The sequence below is a fragment of the Macadamia integrifolia genome, chromosome 3 (genome assembly GCF_013358625.1).
Source record: "Macadamia integrifolia cultivar HAES 741 chromosome 3, SCU_Mint_v3, whole genome shotgun sequence".
NCBI lineage: Eukaryota > Viridiplantae > Streptophyta > Magnoliopsida > Proteales > Proteaceae > Macadamia > Macadamia integrifolia.
Window position 1 is genome coordinate 25,520,617 of NC_056559.1, and position 15,340 is coordinate 25,535,956.

The 15,340-nt window shown below is 42.4% G+C and overlaps 1 protein-coding gene across 1 annotated transcript in view; it reads left to right on the forward strand.

The window, feature by feature from the left end:
* The first annotated feature begins 864 nt into the window (after window positions 1-864).
* LOC122074504 (probable LRR receptor-like serine/threonine-protein kinase At1g06840) overlaps window positions 865-15,340 on the forward strand; it is a 37,799-nt gene continuing 23,323 nt past the window's right edge. Inside the window, exons 1-8 of the mRNA XM_042639357.1 lie at window positions 865-964; window positions 1,460-1,568; window positions 4,560-4,710; window positions 5,006-5,077; window positions 5,219-5,290; window positions 6,632-6,775; window positions 6,859-6,930; window positions 7,247-7,318. Coding sequence (XP_042495291.1) covers window positions 1,466-1,568; window positions 4,560-4,710; window positions 5,006-5,077; window positions 5,219-5,290; window positions 6,632-6,775; window positions 6,859-6,930; window positions 7,247-7,318 — 686 coding nt within the window. The 5' untranslated portion in view covers window positions 865-964; window positions 1,460-1,465. The remainder of the gene's footprint in view (window positions 965-1,459; window positions 1,569-4,559; window positions 4,711-5,005; window positions 5,078-5,218; window positions 5,291-6,631; window positions 6,776-6,858; window positions 6,931-7,246; window positions 7,319-15,340) is intronic.

The window sequence follows — 15,340 nt, forward strand, 5'->3', positions numbered from 1 at the left end:
AATCTCTGATTTGATTGAATTTGATATATTAATAAAAGAAAATCTTCACTGAATTCACATCTTCTGCAGTGAAACAACAGTAAGGTGTAATGAACATCGAATGATTGAGAGTATCTGAACACACATCTCAAGGAACTCCCAACCACTCGATTTTCAGGATAGCCTAGTGGTGGTAGCCTTGACTTGTGTAGTCTGCACCCAAGAGAGAAGGTCGTGTTATCTCTCTCTCTCTCTCTCTCTCTCTCTCTCTCTCTCTCTCTCTCTAAGTCATAAGTCATATCTACCTTTCCAAAAACCTTGACTCCGTGCATACCTTTCACTTTTTTAGCAAATCATCCCATGAGATGTGTATCACCCAAAACCCCAAAAACTTCAGAAAGGTATCTTATTCATTAAAAGGGATTGAAAGCTATGCTATGGCTTACCACTACCATTCCTTTGGATTACTTAATGACCCATCACCCTAAACAAGATTAATAATTTTCGCTGCTGAATTAGTTCCTTTAATGCAGTAACATCACCAATTTATGACCTTACCCACTAGCTTCCTTATGAGGGAGGGAAGAGCTTTTGGTTCCATTAATTTTATGTTTCTCAACTGGGTTGAGAAAGCTATGATTTGGCTTAGGACTGCCTTTCCTTTGGAATTAAAATGCTCACCCTAAACAAGACCACTGACTACTCTTTCAAGGTGGCCCACTCACAGGATCAAGATAGGCATGAAAGGAATTGAAGCAGTCAAGAAATTGGGTCAACTGGTATGGTAATTAATTGTCTGAATTAGAATGTTATTCCATGTAGGACCACCTAATAGCGACGGCGGCTCCACCGTTGAATCTATAAAGATCACTCATACCAGTTCTCTCAGAAGCCATTCTTCTTCAGAGGTTCTTCTTTTAAGCTTTTGCATTCCCAGTTTTTTGAGCAGTGGATTCGAATATTTACCTGCAAGAGCTGTGAAGAGGTAAGGATTCTTTAGTTTCTTTTAAGTGTAAATTTCTCAATCTAAAACAGAACTCTTTAAATGATTGCGTTATGTATAGCAATTGAACTTAAAAATGTATAACGGATGCTTTTGAAAGCTTTAATAAGAAGTAGCGGTATGATTCAAATTAGAGGAACTAAAAGAGCTAGATATAAGCCTAAAACGTATTAGGAAAAGTGAGGGAAAAAAAAACGCATAACTTAGGATTAATAGCAAATATATCTTTTGATTTCAGCTGGTTGGAGAAAGAAGATTTATATGATGTCAACTCCATTTGATTGGGATAAGACTGAGTTGAGTTGATGATGAGAAATAAGAGCTTCTTGAATCAATTACTTTGTAGTGGTTGATGATCAAGGCTTTGGAGAAAATTTTATTAATTTCGATACAGAAAGTAGCCCAGAAATACTCTCTCTCTCTCTCTCTCCTTTTTGAAGTTTGGATTGTGTGAGATGTTTGTTTTCTTCTTTGTAGGGAGGGATGTTGGAAGTGAAAGTTTTTGTATTGGAATCTGTTCTGGTGGTTTCACTTTGTTGCTTCACAATTCCTGCTGCTGCAGAAAAAACTACCAATCCATCCGAAGGTGAATTAGCTTAGCTTTAACTTTTATATCCTAATATCTCCGGAATTTGAAAAAAAATTTGCTGCTGCCCGGACAACAGCTAAGGAATTGGATTCCCAAGGGTGGTTTGAAAATATCCACTGATGGTGTATTTTTTTCACCAATACCCTTAGCTTCCATTCCCCCTACTCCCGCGACTGGATAACAGCTAAGCCGCTAAGGAATGGAATCCAAGGATAGGTTTGAAAATACCCACTCAGGTGGTTTTTTTTTCACCAATACCCCTTAGATTCCCCACCCGCCACCCGCCACCCGCCACCCGCCACCCGCTCCCCGCTCCCCGCTCCCCGGGACTGGTACTTCGAGTTAGTTTTTAATCTTAAGCACTTTACATGGTTCCAGCGTTAACGTCGATAAGGTATAGTGCTTATCCAAACCCTTGGTAACCTTCTTGTGAAATTGATAGGTCCCATCTGTACGGACCGCTTGAGTTGGGCCGCTGCCTGATTGCTTTTGTAACTGTCATCTTAGTTGGTCTATGGATCCTGATAAGAAATATTCAAAATAAAAATTAACAATCAATAGATCGAATATTGTGACTGATTGATAATTAACCATTGGTAACAGCTCGTTTAATTTCATTTAGGATGATTATAATTCATCTGAAATCATTTAAAGTTGTATAAAAAAAAATCATTTAAGCTGATTATAGCCCCGTTTGTAGATCGTTCATAGCTCGATAAATCAAATTGCCCGTTTAAAGTCTGATTAACCAAATTACGTGAAATCTAATTATGAACTGGTAATCAACCAATCGAATAAATACATGTCAATGTCCTTGTCTAAAAGTCCTGAATTCTAATTATCTAAATGGGTCAAAAATGAAATTGGACCTTAAATTGATTGTAAGTAATTAACCGTTTATTGGCCAAAAGCTTGTAGGAAATCGTCCCCTGTGGTGTGTGTAACAAATCTTATTGTTACATGGTACTAATAGTATTTTTTTCTTTATTTTTACTAACAACAGGTATCCAGGTCTTTGGCCTAACTAGCTACATGGTAGTAGTAGTAAGTAAACATTGCATGATATGAATTTGGTAGGATGCAAATAGTAATCCTGAAGGATAAAAACCTATTCACAGCATGGTTCTATATCTTGGTGATGGGCACAGGAATGGTCAAAATCGATATCAGAATTTAGATTGGCATGGATTGGATCATATTGGATAGATCTATTCTTTCAAAAATATATATATATATATATATATATTATTAAGATTTTTTTACCTTTTTTTTTTAATTTGGTAATATTTAAAATTTTACTCTTAGGTCATACATTTGTATTAATATTAGAACCAATCAAGGCCAATACCTTTCTGATCCGACCTATACTCACGGATCCTATCCAAATTTTAGGACGGTGATTCTTTTTTTTTGGTAAGAAGGACGGTGATTCACAGCCATGTAAATGGCTCTTTTACATTGGAATTAAGTCTCCCATATGGTTTCTACCTCAAAAAAAAAAAGGGTCTACCATATGGTAAATTGTATGGGACTTCAAAAAAGTCTCATAAATAAAGCATACGTGTTATTGATCGGAGTATGGAACACATGGACTAAGGTATCGGTATGGGTATCGGATTGACCGTATTGGCAGATTCATATCAGTATCAATCTAGTGATGACCGATATTGATACTATGAAAAATTCTTGGGCATATATGCAGGGATACGTATGGGAATGGATGCCAAAACATGTACGATGGCTATATTGTGTAATTTTAGTCTAAAATTTGACATGTGGCTTATTAAATTGTCCCTTATCTATTCAATGATTCGAAATTGCCACATCATATTGAATTAAGGATCTTATGATCAAAGCCTCTCTACACTGGACTGGTAAAACAAAAAATTCCTAAAGATACAACTCAAATTAGATGTTTTTCCCCCTTTTGTGAGAGGACTCAAATAATATGAAACGAACAAACCCTGTGTGAGTCAATGGGCGAGAAATGTTCTGAAAACTCATCATGTAATCTCTTGGTGATATCGTATAACAACAGGGGTGACAATGGATCGGTTTGGACTGGTTCTGATTTGGGTTGAATCGGTTTCAGTGTGAAAATGATGAAACCAAAACCAAATCAATAAGGAAATTTTAATTTTGATTTTATGTGCAGTTTGGCTTTGGTTTCTCGTATCGATTTGTAATCGGATTGGTTTTTGTTTTTTGTCCAATTTGGGTTTGATTTTTCATACAAACTTATACAAAACTTAGATTTTTAATGAATTTTGGACTATGTTTGGTTTCGGTCTGGATTAGGGTCGGTTTCAGTTTGGTTTCAGGTCTATTCAATTTTCGATGCAGTTCAATTTGTTAAGGGGGTTCCAATATCCCAAACCAAAATCGACCCAATAAACCTCTGATTTGATTTACTCCAAGTTGAATCGGTTTAATCCAACGCCGTTTTATCGATTCAGTTTCGATATTGACACCCCTGTCCTATAACACTCCGGTAAAAGAGTTAAGAGAGTGAGCAGACAAAGAGAGAATTGGTTCATTTAGGCCCCGGATATCCAATCGGTCAAGGAGAATAGTGGAGAAGGGTAGTAATATAAGTTACAGAGTCTTTCCATGGCTAGTAGTCATATAAGTTATGGAGTCTTTTAAGTGGTTGTATGAATATGGGTAGCCATCGTTTATAAACTGGTTTTAATATGAACGTGGATACCGTTAGAGTGTGAACCTGGTGAAAGATTGTGATGTTATTTATAATTGTATTATCTAATGTAATAGAGTTTGGATAATCTCAAAATTATCTCAAATGATATGAGATAGTATTCTTCATACTAAGTCAGACGTCAGGCTTCGTCTGTAAAATGAAAACATATCCCTTATTTTCTATGATAACTCTTTTTTTATATTTCATGTACAAATGAAAAATGGACCCGAAACTATTCCATTATTAAGTTTTATGAGATTCAAGTGATCATCATTTGTGTAATTTTGCAGTCAATGCATTACAAGCTATCAAGAGTAAATTAATTGATCCTATGAATCATCTTGATGCTTGGAATAATGGAGATCCATGTAGAACAAATTGGAATGGAGTTTTGTGCTACGATACAGTTGGAGCAGATGGCTACAAGCATGTACAAGAATTGTATGTTTTCATTTTAACCTTAAATTGTTTTTCATTTTATTTCCATTAAAATTAGGGAGAGAAAACACTACTTGGTCATGTGGCTTCATTGCTAGCATGGGGACCAATGTGAACGTGCGTCTAGGCATCCGACAAGGAAGGGTAGAGTGGTTATTTCACTACTCCTGTATCTAGGAATTAAGCTTATCACCGGATAGCGTTCTTTCCTCCATAAAATTAGTAGCCTTTAGGTCTTTTCTTTTTTATTCTGTGATTATGCAATCATTTCTTTATTTAATTGTTTAATTTGGCGCAGGCATTTACTAAATATGAATCTCTCTGGATATTTAGCACCTGAAATTGGTCAGCTATCCAATATTACAGTATTGTGAGTTGCATATAGATGAATATATTTTTATATTTATTTATTTATTTTCAAGAGAAATCATCTTTTATTTTTTTTCTCACAAAATAAATAATTTAATTTAATCTTCTATTATATTGATTATTTTCTTGCTTCTTCTTGAAGGGATTTTATGTGGAATAATATCGGTGGAATTATACCAAAGGAGGTTGGGAATATTTCAACTTTGCAGCTCTTGTAAGTAGAATTTTGTACCATTTTAAGTTTATTAAGTTGTTTTAATAGTTATTAATATTTTATCGTCTTACATGTGTGCTTACCTTTATCTAGTGAAATATATTCCTTTTATTATGTCATGTTAATGTCATGGTTTTTAAATCAGATTGGATCTAATTGGTTGAAATTGTCCAGACATAACAGATATTAATCGAGATGGATTCCAAGTTTTGACCAATCTAATATCAATCTATTGGTAAGATCCAAGGGTAAAAAGGTCTAAAGGTCGAATGAAAAAAAAAAAAAAAAATAGGATCCCATACCAAACAAGTCAATATCAATCCAGATAAGTATCGATTGAGACCAATCTTGAGTTTTAAACCTTGGTTGATGCTACTTGCCTTCTATTTTACAAGAAATGCTTTCCAGTATTGCCAAAAACTGTTTATTGGGGGCAAAGTTATTTTTTATTTTTTTATTTTTTCTACTTCTTCTTCTTTTAATAGAAGGGGCGAGGCTAGTTGTTACATGTGATGTAATGCAAAATACGTATCAGTGGAGGAAAAAGATTAGCCATTAATTGAGCCTAGTGGTTTAAGTAATAGCTAAGCACACTAAAGACCATACTTAGGCCCATATTTTGTTCCTTAAAAGCCCATCAATTAGAGTAGTTTTTGTAGAAGGTATCTTGGGATCCAAGTTCCTTATTTCAATGTTATTATTCCCCTTTGATTTTTAGAAATTCCTATTTTGATTGTAGGATACTTGCTTGGTGACCAAAATTTTTAATTTGTAATCGTAACTGCACAAATTTTATTGCGACGATCATCCACGACACTCTATCGGAATTTTGAAGGATATTCAGCAGTCTACTTTCTATTTTCTCAGTTGTTCCTTCAAATTTATCTCTAGGGTGACAAATTTTGTGGTTGATTCCCTAATCATGAAAACTCTATCCATGACAAGTAAGATAGATTGACATGTTTTCACTCCTTGGGGGCTCCTTGTTATCAGGATGCTTGTGCTCCTCTTGCCTTCCCTTGCAATAAAATTTCTATTTATATATATATAAAAAAACTCTACCCCTTTGAGTGGGCATTATGTCAAATTGATGGGAGACCATGCAAGAGCATCTTCAATGCATAAAATGGGAGGCAGCGCAGTCTTTTATCACCTACATATATCTAGCTAGGCATAAAGGCCTGCAAGTGGATTGCATTCTTTTTTCCAATTAATAAATATAAGAAGAAAGAAGACCATCTCCCACTTTTTTGGCATTCAACCTAATGCGTCTCTTCATGGGGCGCAATGGCCTTCTGTTACTCAATTTTTGACTTCTATCTATGTCTTTTGTATGCACAGGCTTTTGAATGGAAACAAATTATCAGGTTCCTTACCCGATGAGATTGGCCATCTTCCTCAATTAAAAAGGCTCCAGGTAGACCAGAATCAATTATCAGGTCCACTACCAAGATCATTTGCAAACTTAAATGGAACTGAACATCTGTAAGTAAATATCATTTCTTGTTTCAATGAGATTTTTAACCATATTCAATGTGGTTTACCTGCTTATATGTAATTCTTTCCAGCCATATGAACAATAACTCTTTTTCTGGGCAAATTCCACCTGAGCTTTCCAAATTATCAAATATTCTTCACTGGTGAGTTCTGGGAATTTATTCAGTACATATTATACCATTAAATTCTACTATTGTTATTGCATAATTCATAGAATTATATATTCTTGTACATTTAAGTTTTGGAGGAAAAAGAACATTGCCTGGTTTTCTTGGTCCTGTCGTGCTTAAACTTACCACCCCATCCCCATGAAATAAAAAAATTCATCCATATTGATGCCTTTATGCACGTTCTCATTGGACCCCCAAAATAGTGCAGGGGATTAGACCAGGCAATGAACTCTTACCCTTAAGTATTACTTTCTTACGTTATTCATGGCCATTTTGATAAATTTTACAGGGTTCTGGACAATAATAACTTATCAGGTTATCTTCCATCAGAGTTCTCTAACATGCCGAACTTGCGGATATTGTAGGTTCTTCTCTCACTTTAATTTAGATTGTTGTTTTTAATTAATTTAATTTGGTAAAAAAAAAAAAAATTGTTAGGTCTCAAATCAATTTTTTTAGAGGGATGATAGTATCATTTTATTTGGCCATAATGTCAAGTTATTTCTTTAATCGATTCTAATAAGCTAGCAAACAGCACCAATAGGGCCCATGATGGGATATCATTTATGAAGGGTATAGGGATTATTTAAAAAACAAGGAACGATAGAGATAAACACAATGGGTGGTAGTATGATCACAGCATGCACAACCTTTGCTATGAAATAAGTTCTGTTTTTTAAAGAGCAAAAGAAAACACACAGTAGAAGAAACACACTTTCAGATTTCTCTATGCTCTGATTCGCTCTGTATTAGAATTAAGGATTCCGAAATGGAATCCGGAGTGATGGAGGTGAAAGGGATCCCTACTCACGGTGGGAGTTACGTACAGTACAAGCTACTGGATAACCTCTTCGAGGTATCCGTCAAGTACTTCCCTCCCACACATCCCGTCTTCTGTGGCGCTTACGCCATGGTTTTGGTAATGTTCCCTCTTCCTTTCTTTTGCTACTTCTTTTGGTTGGAATTGTCTTCAATTTATGATGCTTCACTTTGCGAAAATGATTCCTCTGCAATTATTTTCGATTGCATAGCTTGCATTAATTGGTTTAATACGGGTTTCTCTCTCCTCTGCTCGGTAATGGAAGCTCTCAACTTGCCGTTCTGAGTCTCTGCAATAGAGTCTTACCGTTCTATGCTTATCTTTAATTGTTGGGATTCTGATCGTAGTAGAACCATCTCCCCCACAAAGTTTAATGTTCAACACGATTAATGAACTTTCGAAGGAGCGGACTGATGCAAATCTGAGTAGACTTGGACCTGCAGCAGGGGTTATGAGTGTTGTAAAGCAGGATTTTGGCTAGAGGAATTATACGGAAAAGAAACTAAGTTCAGTCCAAAGAAGTAACCAGTCAAAGGTTTCTCAAAATCAGAATCTTTTTTTGGTTGGGGGCTGTTGTGGAAAAAATTGACCGGGCGATCTTCCCTACTGTTCCTGATGCTCCAGCCGACCTCCACAGAAGAGAAGATAGGGGAGAGTCGGGCTGACCCGTCGGGGGACTCTCCGATGCCTAAGTCAGTTCTTTCCCCCGCAGATGCTCAAGAGAGCTTTCAGTAAAAGAAGTGATCGATCCCCTTCAATGGAGGCTTACCTTGGTATTTATAGGCCACTAATGGAATGGAGAAAGGGGGAAGCCCATGGAGAGTCCTACTGGGTGTGGAGTCCTGGAGAGGGACAACTCTCTGATACTGGGAATATTCCAGATCCTAGGGTATACCAAGGGAATATTCCCCTCTTATCTCGGAAGTGCCAATGCGGGAGAAGTGGATGCCTCTGGTGACGTGTAGTGGATAGAGTCCTGTCTTGTGATCAAGGATTACGTTCCTTGAATGGAGGAGTGGATGAGAGCATGTTTTTGGGAACCTTGTTTCTTGACGTCGGGCCGAGGTGGCAGCACAGTCAGATGAGGACCGAGGTGGCAGCTCAAGCTGATGGAGGGCCAAGGCGTCAACACGGCCAGATGAGATGCCGAGGTGATTGCTTGGGCAGATGAGGCCGAGGTGGCAGCTCGGGCTGATGGAGGGCCGAGGCGGCAGCACGGCCAAATGAGATGCCAAGGTGACAGCTCAGGCAGATGAAGGGTTGGGGTAGCAATGCAGCATTCCTTAGTTCGCTCCTTGGCCACGCCGTGTTTAGGGAGAAATACCCTCATCACCAGCCCCCTGCTCTAGCAGTTTGGTTCGGACAGCTAGAGCACTTAATGTGGTTGACTTTTTTGATCGGGCGCCTTTCACTCAGCACGAAACGCGCTGGTCCTGCCACATGTCTCGGAGACATAATTTCACCTCAGGCAGGCGAAGGGACTGCTTGGGCTCACCGTTTATCTCAGACAGATCCAGCCGTCCGTTCTCCACTGCCTTCTCCTATAAATAGGATACATTTCTTTCAAAAGTCTTGTCACTTGATCTTGCAATAAAGTTAGCTCAGCTCGCTCCTATCTTTGGTGCGGACATCCACAGAGTCTCTGAGCAGCCCGATGTTATGAACAACGTTCTCCTTCTTGCTCGTCCTTACCAGCTTGTCTTTTCCAAACTCGTCCTCCAAGTTCATCCCGCAACAAGTAAGATTACATTATAGTTGTGACTCGTCGATCCTCTGCTCAGCCCTCCGTGTACCCTAGCGTTAGTCCCAGAGATCCTGATATGGCATCCGCGCGTGATCCAGACTCTCCCAACCAGACCCCCTTGACGACCGTTAGGCTTGGGGAAAATCACCGGAGTGCCCCATTCCTGATCCTTCGTCCTCCAGTGGTGATACTTCCAGCAGTCAGGGTTCCGACGATAGCTCCGGTTCTGGCAGCAGCTCAGGCTCGGGCAGCAGCTCAAGCTTGGGCAGTAGCTCGGGCACTGAGTTTGTGGAGGTGGTCTCACCCGAGACCGTCTCGACCAGGGGTGATGCTGGCTCGGTCGCCCTAGCTCAGCCCCTACTGCCGCGGCAGTAGGAACTTTGGTTGCGGTCCCATCGGGCGCTGAAGTTCTTGAGGCTGGCCTAGCAGAGTCCGAGGGGGAAGGCTCTGCTTCCTTCTCTGGAGAGAAGAAAACCGCGGTCAATACCCCGAGCATCCTGACGCCCAAGGTTCTAGACCTGATCCGAAGTGGATATGGCATCTCGGATTACGGGGTGATGCGCGTCCCAGACAAGGATGAACGTGTGGACGCCTCTGGGGACGAGGTGGCCCTTTACGATGTCGCTTTCCAGAGCGGCCTTAGGATCCCGGTGCTTGAGCTGGTTAGTTCGGTTTTGGAGCACTGGTGCCTTGCTCCTAGCCAGCTGACTCCAAACTCTTGGCGGATTGTTCTTGGCTTTGAGGTGTTCGTCTCGAAGCTGGGCCGAACCGCAACGCTGAACTTATTCCGGAAGATGTTTTTGGTGAAGAGGCACACCTCAGGGTGGTACTACTTCACTAAAAGGGACAGGAACGGTCCTTACAGTGACCTGAAGATGTTCCTCAACATGCCTTCCTGAAGGAGAGGTACTTCTACATGGAGATAGAGGGAAACCCCTTCAAGAGCAGGTGGGTAAAGCCCACCTCTTCGTGCTTAATCGAGCTCCCAAGCTCTCCCCAGCTGACCTCCAAACATATCAGATGTGTTTGGGTGGGGAGGCTGTGGATGTTCAAATGCTACAGGATGAAGACTTCCTCCGAGAGTGGAAGCTGAGTGAAGTCCCTGGTGAGGGTTTGATTGAGTTCGGTTCATGGCAGTTCAGCTCGGTTTTCCAGCAGATAGCTTGATTTTAATACTAATTCAGCTCGACTCTTCCTTGTTTTGTAGTGGTTAATATAAAGGTCAACAATAAAGCCCTTGCTGCTGTGGCAGCGGAGGCGTGGAAGGAGGCAGCCGAGCAGGCCGCTAAGAAGACTGTCGACAAGGGCAAGGCCGTGACGAGCCCCATCCTTGGCGCGGAGGTCGCCCCTCCCCCTGGCGTTGGTAACAACGCCTCGCCGCTTATTATTGTGGGCAATCCAGGGAAGGAGATGCCCCCCAATCCAATATTCAGCTCGGCACGGGACTCCGGGCTCTCTGAAAGGCAAGGAGTCAGTGGGCTTTGGAGAGAAGGCACCAGGGCAGACCGGCACGCCTGACAGAGCTGCAGTAGGCCCAGACAGTCAGAAGAGGAGGTGCTCGTCCGTTGAGGAGGTTCAACAAGGCAACCCTCCCAAGGTGGCCTGAACGGGGAAGCAGCCCGTGGATCCGTGGCTGGACCTGATGGAGAACGGCACCGTGTTGGACCCCATTGCTGCCCTGGTCTGGTGCCGTCGTAGCCGTCCTAAGAGGGACATTGCCCGTGTGAGGAAGTTATCTGACATCGACTTCTCGGAACAGGTCTACGCTCGGATGGTGACGTAAGTGTTTTCCTCCTCTCATCCTTTGTGTTTACTTGAGTTTCAAGTGTTTATGACTCCATTGGGTCCCTGTAGGGTTTTTCTTTTGCGGTGGAGGCTGCTTAACGGTTTGAGAACATGGCCGTTGGTCGTGCTAAGGTGGACGACAAGGTGAAGCTTCTCTGAGGGGAGCTTCAGATGGCCACAGGTCAGCTAGAGAGTGAGAAGAAAAAGGCTAGATCTGAGGAGCAATGGGCGAGAGACAATGAGGAGAGAGCTGGCGAGCTGGAGCGTGAAGTCGCCAAGCAGCTCGGGATCAAACAGTGGCCTTGTCAAGGAGAAGGACGCACTCCAAAGCGAGCTGGCTGAGGCTCATGAGGCCAGCAAAAGGAAGGAAGTTGAACTTTCAGCTCGGAATTCCGAGCTGAAAAGGAAGCATCAGGCCGAGCTGGCGTCGAATGATGAGGTCGCTGCTGAGAGGTGGCTGAACTCTGAAGTTGGTCAGAAATGGCTAGTTGACGTCAACGTCTCTTCATTTCAGGCCGGCTTGGAAGACGCTATTTAGTTTGTCCTTCGCAAGATGCCAGACTATGACTTTTTTAAATATGCACAGCACGCTCCTGCCCCAGCTCCTTTAGTGCAGCTCGTTGGTTAGGCTGAGATTGGTGAAGAGGTGACTCAAGCCGACCCTAAAGTAGCCAAGTGAACCACCTCTCTCCCTTTTGAGTCAGCCCCCCCAATTTCTGCAATACTGATGTTATCTTTTCCTTTTCCTTCCCTTTCTCCATTGCGGGAGTGATATAATATTCTTTCTACTCTTCTTCTCTCTCTTTTTTTTTTTAATGTAAAAATCCCCTTTGGGAGTTGATGTCTTTTGAGGGTTTCTTCCCTCTTTCAGTAATGAAAAATGCTTTTTCTTCATTCGTTGTGCCTTTCTCATTCCTGTAAGCGTAGTTCCGTTATTTAGTTAAGCTTGATTTGGTCTTATGTATCTCGGTATCATGATGCATCATGCCTGGACTTGGACGGTAGCGATTCCGAGCTGGAACTCAAACTTAATGCCTTGGACGGTCTTTTAGATGCCAAGCCTAGATTTGGTCTTGATGGGGTCGAGCTGGAGCCTGGAGTTCGGTCTTTGATGCCAAACTAGGGTCTGGTCTTGGTAGTGCCGAGCTAGAGCTTGATCTTAGATGCTGCCGAGCTGGAGCTCGGTCTTCATGCCTTAGATGTTAAGGTCTTGGATGCCAAACTAGGGTTTGGTCTTGGTAGTGCTGAGCTGGAGCTCGATCTTAGATGCTGCCGAGCTGGAGCTCGGTCTTCATGCCTTAAATGTTAAGGTCTTGGATGTCAAACTAGGGTGTGGTCTTAGTAGTGCCGAGCTGGAGCTCGGTCTTCATGCCTTAGATGTTAAGGTCTTGGATGCCAAACTAGGGTCTGGTCTTAATAGTGCTGAGCTGGAGCTCGGTCTTCATGCCTTAGATGTTAAGGTATTGGATGCCAAACTAGGGTTTAGTCTTGGTAGTGCCGAGCTGGAGCTCGGTCTTTATGCCTTAGATGTTAAGGTCTTGGAGATGCCAAACTAGGGTTTGGTCTTGGTAGTGCCGAGCTTAAGCTCGGTCTTAGATGCTGCCGAGCTGGAGCTCTGTATCAGATGTTGCCGAGCTGGAGCTCTATCTTAGATGTTGCCGAGCTGATTCTTAGTTGCCTTAGGAGAGCCGGATATTTGAGAGAAGCTTCATAGTTTATTAATGTGTGGCATGCACTTGTGACAAATACATTGCTTCGAAATAAAGTCTAATCTGCTCCGTGAATGAAATTGAATAATTGAAATATGAAAACTAAGGTGCTGAAATATAAAATCTATAAGACTAATGCCCAGTCAAGGGGACTTCAATGCAATCTACTAGTAAATTTTTTTGAGATTTTCAACATTCCATGCTCTTGGTATAGCTGTACCCCCTGAGTCTGCAAGTGGTAAGTACCGGGGCACACCACTTTGGAGACTATGTATGAGCCTTCCCAGTTCGCGCTTAGCTTGCCTTCACTTCTTGGGTCTGCTGCAGCTGCTTTCCTGAGGACCAAGTCACTTACTATGAATCCCCGTGGCCTGACCTTTCGGTTGTGGTACTGCCTGACTTTTTGTTTGTCGGTTTCATTCCGCACTAGAGCTTCTTCTCGAACTTCATTTATGAAGTCGATGTTTTCTTGGAGCCTTGCCTCGTTCTGTGATGCTTCGAACGTTGTTAATCGGAACGAGGCTTGGGTCACCTCTATAAGGGTTAATGCTTTAGTCCTGTGTGCCAAGCGGAACGGCGTCTCCCTTGTAGTTGTAGGGGTTCGAGCTGAGGTACGATATGCCCAAAGTACACTGAGTAGCTGATTGGCCCAGTTCTTCTTTTCCCGGTCCAGCCTCTTCTTTATCCCATCTAGAAGTATGTGGTTGGCCTTTTCTGCCTGGCCGTTCGATTGTGGGTGTGCTACTGCAGTGTTTCGAAAATCAATGTTAAAGTTACTGCAGAAGAGCCTAAATTTTCGATTATCGAACTGTCGACCATTATCTGTGACCAGTACCTTTAGGACACCGTAGCGGTATATGACGTCGTCCCTTACGAACTTTTCTACCGCCTGCTCAGTGATCTTGGCTAGGGGGCGCGCTTCCACCCATTTAGTGAAGTAATCAATAGCGACAATAAAAAACTGGACACCGCCCTTGCCTTTCTTGAACTGCCCTAGGATATCCATTCCCCACATCATGAATGGGATCAGGTAGATTATGGAGCTAAGTTCTGTAGTTGGGACGTGCGGTACTGGGGCGTGTACTTGACATTTAAAGCATCGCTGGGTGAACTTCATTGCATCTTACTGCATTTTTTGCCAGTAGAATCCTTGGCGCAACACCTTGAAAGCCAGTGCCCTTCCTACTATGTGTCCACAAATTCCTTCATGGACCTCGCGGAGTGTCTCCTCGGCTTGGTTCGGCGGTAGCCACTTTAGCAGGGGCTAAGATATTGCCCTTTTGTACAGTACTCCATCTTGGAGGGTGTATTTGGCTGCCCTCCTCTTGACTGCCCTTGCTTCTATCTGGTCTCCAGGGAGATGTCCATCTCGCAAATAATCTATAATGGGGTCCATCTAGCTCGGCTTGGCTGGCTGCATGTTGTTGCACATCACCTCTTGTTTATAAGTAGGTTTGTGTAGTACTTCAAAGTATACTGAGCTTGTGCAGTCCCCGAGTTCTACGGTAGCTAGTTTGGAGAGGGCATTTGCTACCGTATTTTCTTCCCGCAGGACTTGTACCATTGCGAACGTATTAAAGCTGGTAATCAAATGATGCGCTTCTTTCAGATATTTGGTCATTCTCTCCTTCTTGGCTTCATATTGCCCATTGACTTGGTTTACAATCAACTGTCACTATGTGTGACCAGATCCTCTACCATTACAGCCTTTGCCAGTTTGATTCCCTCTATCAGGGCTTCATATTCTGCTTCATTGTTCGTTGCGGGGAATGCAAATCTAAAGGCATATTGTATCGCGAATTCCTCCGGGCTTTGCAGCACAAGTCGAACATCGCTCTTTGTTGTGGTGCTGGATCCATCGACAAAGAGTTTCCACTTTCTACTCAGCTCGGCCCCTGTGTCTCTCTCTTCTCCGGTCTGTGTACATTCTACCAAGAAATCAGCCAGTGCTTGACCCTTGATTGTACTTCTTGGTCGGTACTCGATGTTATGCTCACTTAACTCGACAGCCCAGCTCACCATCCGTTCTGCTATGCTAGGGTTGTGGAGTGCCTTTCACAGTGGTTGATCCGTTAGTACAGCTATGGTGTGCGCTTGGAAGTAAGGTCTCAACTTCCTGGCTGCCACGACCAGTGCTAGTGCGAGCTTCTCCATTCTTGAGTACCGGGTTTCTGCATCCAGGAGCACGTGACTCACGTAGTAGGCAGGCTTTTGGGTCTTTCCTTCTTCTCTTATGAGAATTGCGCTAACGGCTACCGATGAAGTAGCAAGATAGAGCTGTAGCACCTCTTCTGGCTCTGGTCGGCTCAGCAGAGGAGGCCTGGT